A 7,804-nucleotide genomic window follows, 5' to 3' on the forward strand; every position below is an offset into this window, starting at 1 on the left:
AAAGAGTGAGCATGCTGTGGGCTGCTCATCAGCTTGAAAGCTATAAAATATTCTCCCTTATTCACAGCTTGGGCACTGCAAAGGACACAGACTCACAGATCAGCTATTCTTTATTGTCCCCATTCTGGAGAGCTACAGCTTTTATGGGTAAGTAAAGTTCTTGTTAACTATAGATAGATACAATCTCTACTATGTGATTCATTTTCTCTCATCTAGAAATTGCAGATGTGTGTGACAGAAATAGAAAACTAATTTAGGATCATTTAAATATACAAGCGTAGGTCTATGTTAAATGCAGTAATATAGGAGACCTAAAATTCTTGTGTCTTCTAATTCAAACAACACTTAACACTTATAGTCACATGAAAATACAGGCTGGTTTAAAGAACACTAGCAAATTATGAGAATGGCAATGAAAAGGGAACTTAAAGCACTGGAAAATGATGAGTTCTCATGAAATTTAAGTATTTGAAAGAGAACTAAAATTCATTCTTCTCTATTGACAGTACAACATCCATCAAAGCAAATATGCTCACATGTGCCTCTGCATACATACTGCACTTTGCCAAGTGCTGCTGGAAGGACTGGAGCTGCATTTAAGTGGTCCAGCCTTTGAATATGCTTCCTTATGACTCAGCCCTCAGGACAGGCAAAGCTGGAGAACAAGCCCTTGGCTATGACCTTTCCATGTGAAAGGAATGCCTTTCATACTGCATTTAAAATACACCTTTGAGACTTTAATTTCCATCAGTCTCCAGATCATTCCAAGGTATTGGTTAACTGGATCAAAGGGTTCAGTCTTCCACCTTCATTCACATGATGGCAACTCACGTCACAACTGGACCTTGTGACATCAGCAGAACTAATCTTAGTAATACTCAGTATGTTTAAGGGCAAAATAATCTGTCTTTAAGAGCAGTATGACAACTGAGCAGCCATTTAGAGTAATTATCTTCCTAGTCAATTAAATAATTATTCAAGCAAAGTTAAACATCTCAGTAGTTGTGGGACACTGATAAAAAAACAGGTCAAAATATAACTTAAAAGGACCTTAAACAGTCAGAGAGATGGGAACAAAATATAAGTGGACTAAACCAGTATTAGACAGGCAGTGCTTCTGGCTAAACTACCTCTATTTGTACAGGGTCATTTCTGCAGGACTGACTTTCTATTGCAATTCAGGTGGAGATAGCTGAACTTGGTGGATTGTTTCTTCTACTCCTACATCATTTATGTGTACCTGTCCCACTTTCTGAATGTTCTGCTCAGAAGGCTTATCCTTTTGATATATTTGCTGGTCGTGGCTCAAAGTTTTTATTCCCACTTTTGTTCCTACTCTTTACAGCCTGCTTTTGCTCACACGGCACTGTTTGTGCTGCCCAAGTATGAAACTTTGGGCAGCATAATAATAAACAACAAACAGAAGCCCATGAACTTCTAAGTTCAGGTTTGTCAAACTTACCTTTTCTAAAGAAACATTTATTCATGTAAAACCATGTAAGAATTCAGGCAATTTTTAAATGTAAGCTGTATTACCTTCCTTACAACTAATACTACTAAAGCCAGCCTGGACAATATTACAAATTCCTTGTGTGTGCAGTTTTCAGCATTCCCCAGCACCTTGCCATTTGCTTCAACAGCATTATAAATCCATAATATATCAATACCATAGGGAAATCCCACAGCTGCTGCTTTTAATTCAAGTTGTTTGGGTTTTTTTTTTCCTTCCACGTTTTAAATCATTGTGTCAGAGGCACTTAAATTAGAGTCAACAAAGCTTGTTGCTAGAACCTAATGAAAATTCAGCCACTCTTACTCTGTAGAACTAGAAATATTCTGCACCAGAGTCAATAAAGCCATCCTGACCCGTACAGGCTGCAGGAGGGCAGACAGAGTCCCAGAAGCAGTTTTGAACTAACTCCTCAAAGGCTCTCAGCCTCATTTCTGAGGTGCTTTGTGAAACAAAGCTCTTGCACTTGAGGAAGGATGAGATTGTGTCTGAAGGCCCATAACCTGTATGTGTTTCCATCTTCTCTGTTTCTAAGGACTTGTTTGCATCACAGGGTCACCAACAATCCAAAAAAAAAAAAAAAAACAACCACCACACCACCCCTCTTCTTGCTCTGTTGCAATCCAAGTAATTTTTAATATCCATTCAGCTAAAACTATCACTCTTGTGCTTTGGGATCCTCTCCACACACATTAAAAACCCTAAATTAAATAAATAAAATACGGTGCTGCTTGGAAAGAGCTAAATTATCTTTTCACTATTCTAATATCAAAATCCAGTTTTCAGGGGGAGCTGTTTTGTAATGGAGATATAATTTAAATTAAAATCTATACAGAAAAAGTACTTCATCCAGGACCCAGTCCAGGAAAAGACAGTGCAGTATATTGTTATTTATAAACTGGAATGGGGACTTTGCTATGGTGCTTGGTAGTCAAGAGTGCAAAACTATGTCCTGATCAGTCTAGAAACATTTGGGAATAAAAGCAGCGCAGCTTTACTGAAAGACCTGTAGAAACTCCTTCAAAAACATCAATTCCAGAAAGGAAAAACAAATACCCATTTGAAAGAAATTAGCCCATGTTATAAATTAGAGAATATTTTAAGGCTATAAGAAATATCAGAAGTTTTTGGAATCAGCGCTGTTCAATGCAGATGTTGAAATATTTAGCATCCCAAAACAATTTTATCCAAATAATTTTATCATTCTTTAACTTACTTGTGCAAAAAAAAGTAGAACAATAGGAAGAAATCTAGTCAGAAAGTAATTCAGCTAAGATGCACAAGCTCAGCACAGCAAAAGAATCTTATGACTTGTTCAGAGACAGTCCCTCCCTCCCTATATTAAACATTTCTTTTTCCTTTTCTCCAAAGCCCCTCCCATACACTTCGATAATTTTGATATTATTAAAATTATTTAGATAATTTCTAATGATTGCAAGCATTTCTTCCAGACAAATAAAAGTGAGAGAAACCTGCCAAGATTTTGGAACCTGATAGTGCTAGGTACTCTCAAAAAAGCTTACACAGCATTATGTAAACATATACTTGTCCAGGAAAACCTTACTGCGACCTTCAGTGCCCACGTAACACCAACCCACTCACACAGCAGAGCTCAAACCTACTCACACAGCACAGGTAACCAGGTCAACATGATTAAGTTAAACCAAACAAAAAATTACCCAGCAAAAAAATACCAGATTTTCAAAATTGTTAAGACACCTGTGTCCATCTGCATACATTTAAAATCTGATCCTTCTTGCTCTGCTGGGAACAACCATAAAAGTAACACTTTATAGATATTGATAAAGTGATGCACCAGTAAGCAGATTCTGCTGAGCAACTCAGGTTTGGAGCAGAGCTCTGAATTATAAGTCATATCTTACAGCAACATGTTACTTGCATCAAGCACCAACAGAGCTTATAAGGCCATAACTTTTCAAACGTGTGTCAGACTTGAGAATGGTCTTTTTTTACAGTACAAAGTCTCTTATACTGCACAAAAATAGCCAAACACACACACAGACCCACTAAGCAAGAAAAAAATATTCCTGGCACATCCACTATGCAACCAACTTTAATACTGTGTTCCAAGGATCTTCACATCTCTCTCAAGTTATAAAATGGGTCAAACACACGTCAGGATCAACATTATAATACTCAGCACTACAAAATTGCAGACAGCATCACAAAAAAAATTTACATTTAACAGAATTTAGGCAAATTCCCACTGCTGTCCACTTTATTCTGGAGACCTCTGAAATTAAAAAGACACCTCACTCCACAGGTCATACAATACCCTTATCTTCAACAGTGCAGGAACAAAATCCTCCTCTCTCAGTGTCTTTTTCCAGATCTTGAGTGGAGTCATACAAGCAAGAACAAGACAGGTGCAGGTGGCAGACAAGCTGCAGACAAAATATACTCTTTTTTTTGGTGTTGTACCAGAGAAGCAAAGAGAAATGAATGCCTTTCAAGGCCAACAATATATCTTTGTACTACAGCCTCTTCAAACAACATTTGTCACACACAAGCAGAACAGACAAATGCTCAGGCCTATGAGTTTACTTGCATAGAAGCAATCATTAATTAAACCCTAGAAGTTCAGGAATCTTAATCTGGACAGTGGGACCTTTGTGCTGTGCCTGTTTAGGTGGAGCCCAGGCACAAAAGGCCAATAATTGCATTTGCTTTGTTATTTATCATCACTCCATACAGCTCTCCTGCCACTGGGCTCCCTGGCAGGGCCTCCTTGCTCTGCCAGCCGTGCCCATGGCTGGGTTTGCAGCCCTGTTTCCTGCACCCTGCCTGGTGATGCACTGCACACATGTTCTGGCTTCTGCTGTGCATCAGCGTGCTCCAGTAACACCCACACACCAACCAAAACACCTGCAGCCAAGCAGGGCTTTGCAACAAGTCCCTGTTCTGGTTCACACACACTGCCATGGCCAGGGATGAATGACCCTGCTTCACTGCAGAGGCAGCAGACACTGGGGTCAGGGATGGAACATCTTCCCAGCTCTCCAACCCACCATCCTGTGCCCAACACCCACTGACATCTTTCCTTGTGACAACACATGCTGGGCCTGGACACTGCAGCTTTCTTGTCACTGTCCACAGTCTCCAACATCCACCTACGCTCCCAAGAGACTGCTTAGCAGGGAGAGATGAGGGCTGGGCTGTTGCTTTCATACCAGCAAAAAGGCTTATTTTTTCACAGCTGTTTTTTGCTTGGCTAAAAAACCCCTTGTAGGATTTGTCAGCCAAAGGAAATTAGTGTTTTCTCTGCCATGGAGCCTAATTGGTTTTGCCTCCACTGACAGCTCTTCAAGCTAAATTTAGGGAGCCAGGAAAATGAGGCTGAATGCTCTTTGGCTGAGACTATAGCATACTTCCCATACAGACACGATAACCGTAGGGAAGGGTTCCTTTAAATCACTTTATGCTGCAAAACTGAAGATGTATATTAACTGTGTGATCAAAGGTATCTTTAGAGACCAACATCATTCAGCAAATGCAGAAAACTAGATCTCCAGTGAGCAAGACACAGACTTCATTTGTTTCCGTAAATGAAGCCAATTTATCCCTAGCAGTCACAATTTGTCTGATTGCTTACCTGCTCACATGTAGCTTTGCTGTACTGACAATTTACTCCTCTTTCACAATACATGATGAAATCAACACCTCCTGGAACCAAACAACTGTGAAAGAAGTTGAACTTTGATTTAAACCATCAAGTTTTCTGAGCTCTTGTTTATTAAAAAAAAACTACCTGAAAATATTACCCAAACACCCTCTTGTTTATTAAAAAAAAAAAAAAACTACCTGAAAATATTACCCAAACACAGATTGTGCTGATGGTACTTTACTTCTTGCTTTTGAGCACAGCACATTTGTGGCTATTCCTGCTAGCATAACTTCCAGCCTTTGGATCTAGAATTTCCTTACCTTGCATAATGAATTGGAGCATCTGAGAGCTCAGGCTCAGCATTAGCCTGTGAAGTTGGTCTATATCAAACAGACCTAGTCCCTAAGCACTAAGTCACAGTTAAATTATCAGGCATGAAAAAGGCACATCCTGGTACACAAGTTTACAACATTTTGATACCCTTACACTGAAGTGAATTTTACCCCTATTCTCCACCCCTCAAAAAAAGGAGTAAGTTTAACAGAATACAATTAAGCAGCTTTTCATGCTATAGGTCATCTCTTTGGCACATAGGTTCTGCCTGACTGCACTTGGCTGGCTTTCTTTTGACTTATCTCACTGACCTGCTTTAGGTTATCATATTTTTCCTCTTATCTGTTTTCAGTCAGGGTTCTGCAGCCATTTTTCTCATTGACTCCACAGGGCATTACATCAGCCACAAGCCAACAGGATCTCCTTTCTACCCACAGCTTTCCTCATACACATTCTTTCCTGTAGTCCCTCCTTGGTGGGAATTCAATTATCTGAGAATAAAGCCAAAAATTATAAAAATATAGAGTTGCTTTCCCCCTCCCAAACAATCTTCATTTCACAATCAATCACCATTTTTTCTCACCATAATAGTATATCAGTATGGGTTACCACAAGACTATCAGTATCTCTTTTTACTAGGGCCTCTTCGGAGCCTGCATTTCTCTACTAGTTTTCTGAAAATTTCTTCGGGCCATCTCAGTTTCTCACTGTTAAGGAAGAAAAAAGCCTTTGTTTATGCACTTAGAGCTTCATACTCCAGTCATGCGCCATGAAACTCTAAGCTTCAACCGCACAATTCCCAACCAAATGATGCAACACTTGACCATCTCCTTTCACTGCTTCCATTTCCAACTTCTCCATTCACTCAGTTTCGCCCAAGTTAGAACTATGCACAGGTTCTCAAAGGGTGTTATCAATTGGAACCCCTTCCTGCATCAGCACACTCTTCTTTTGAAATCTCTCTTTTAAGTTTTTTCTGCTCACCACCCCTTTGCAGCACCCTTTGTCTAGCAGTTGGTGTTCAGGCATTGAAAATCCAACACTCTGTATCAAGCCATGGAAACCAGATGATGACCCACTTATGTTCCGTGCCTCTTTTCTTCTTCTACTTTACTGCTAGGTGATTTCTTTATCTCATTTAAAAAAAAAAAAAAAAAAAAAAAAAGCCATGCATGACACCACATCACAGAGAGCATTTGCGGCTCTCCGATCTGATTTGCGACAATTAAGAGAATTTTAGTCATGGATTATAGAAAGTTTTTGTAAATCCCTGTGATTAATAGAGAACATTAACGTAAGTACTAGCCAGCCAGGCTTAAATTCCTGTCTTCATCATCCTTTCAACCTGTGGCTCACGCTAAACACTAAAATCTCCTTTGAAACCTGCTGCTTTCTCATATTCTTTGAATAGTAAAATGTTCAAAGGTCCATCCCACAGGATCACAGGCATTGAACAATACTTTAAGGAGTTCAGGATGGGCCAATGCAGTCCAGAAAGGCTGCAAAAGCAAGGGGCAAAGGCTAGATTTTGGGGACAACACAGTGGGCTTTCCTCTATTTTCCAGTTCTTGGCAAGAGGTATTTTTAAAGCATGCTTGGAAACTGTTATGTGTTTGGCCATTAACATTGAGAATAATTACCTACAGTCTAGACCAGGAGAAAAGAATATTGGGGAAAATATGGCCCCTCTCAGATTCTGAAAGTGGGTGAAAGGAGATATTTCAATTCCCAGATAATGACAGGGTTCCAGCCTTCAAGGAAAAACTATACTCATACATTCCCACTCCTTTCCTCCTTGAAGAGAGTTGCTGAAGAATGCAGAGGAACAAGAGTTAAAAACCAGCCAGGTCAGGAGTTGTTCATAATTATATCCCTTTCATCCTCAGGATACTAGTTTTAAATTCTCTCCCCAGGTCCTTTTAAATCTTGTGATTTTTCTCCTACATCTCATCACCCTCGAGTGCAGTGACAAAGACACAAAATGTATCTTTTAACATGGCCGTAAGTGGCTTTTCATGGAGACACAGATAATAGCTTATCTGATTTATAGAACAATTTTCTTGCCATGGGTTTGAAAGCCTGAAGAGATGGAGGATCTGTTCCTCCAATACTTTACTTCATGCACCCAGATAAGATAGTTCTATTGGAAAGAATATAAGTCAGCCCAGTCCCAAAACAGTTGCATAACTTTCTGGAGATGAAATACAATAATTCAACACTGGAGAAATTTAAAAAAAAAAAAAAAAAAAAAAAAAAAATCTTTCCTTGAATTGAATGGCACCTTTCTTCTCCCTTCCCTGATAACAAAATCAAAAGCAGCAACTTCTGCTGCCTTT

The 7,804-nt window shown here is 39.4% G+C and overlaps 1 protein-coding gene across 1 annotated transcript in view; it reads left to right on the forward strand.

Moving 5' to 3' along the window:
- LOC103623738 (rap1 GTPase-GDP dissociation stimulator 1-like) overlaps window positions 1-7,804 on the forward strand; it is a 31,750-nt gene that overhangs the window by 219 nt on the left and 23,727 nt on the right. The window contains exon 1 of the mRNA XM_017746362.1: window positions 1-147. This exon is cut by the window's left edge and continues 219 nt beyond it. Within this exon, the coding sequence (XP_017601851.1) occupies window positions 12-147 (136 nt within the window). The 5' untranslated portion in view covers window positions 1-11. The remainder of the gene's footprint in view (window positions 148-7,804) is intronic.

This window comes from Corvus brachyrhynchos, unplaced genomic scaffold, assembly GCF_000691975.1.
Source record: "Corvus brachyrhynchos isolate BGI_N302 unplaced genomic scaffold, ASM69197v1 scaffold279, whole genome shotgun sequence".
NCBI lineage: Eukaryota > Metazoa > Chordata > Aves > Passeriformes > Corvidae > Corvus > Corvus brachyrhynchos.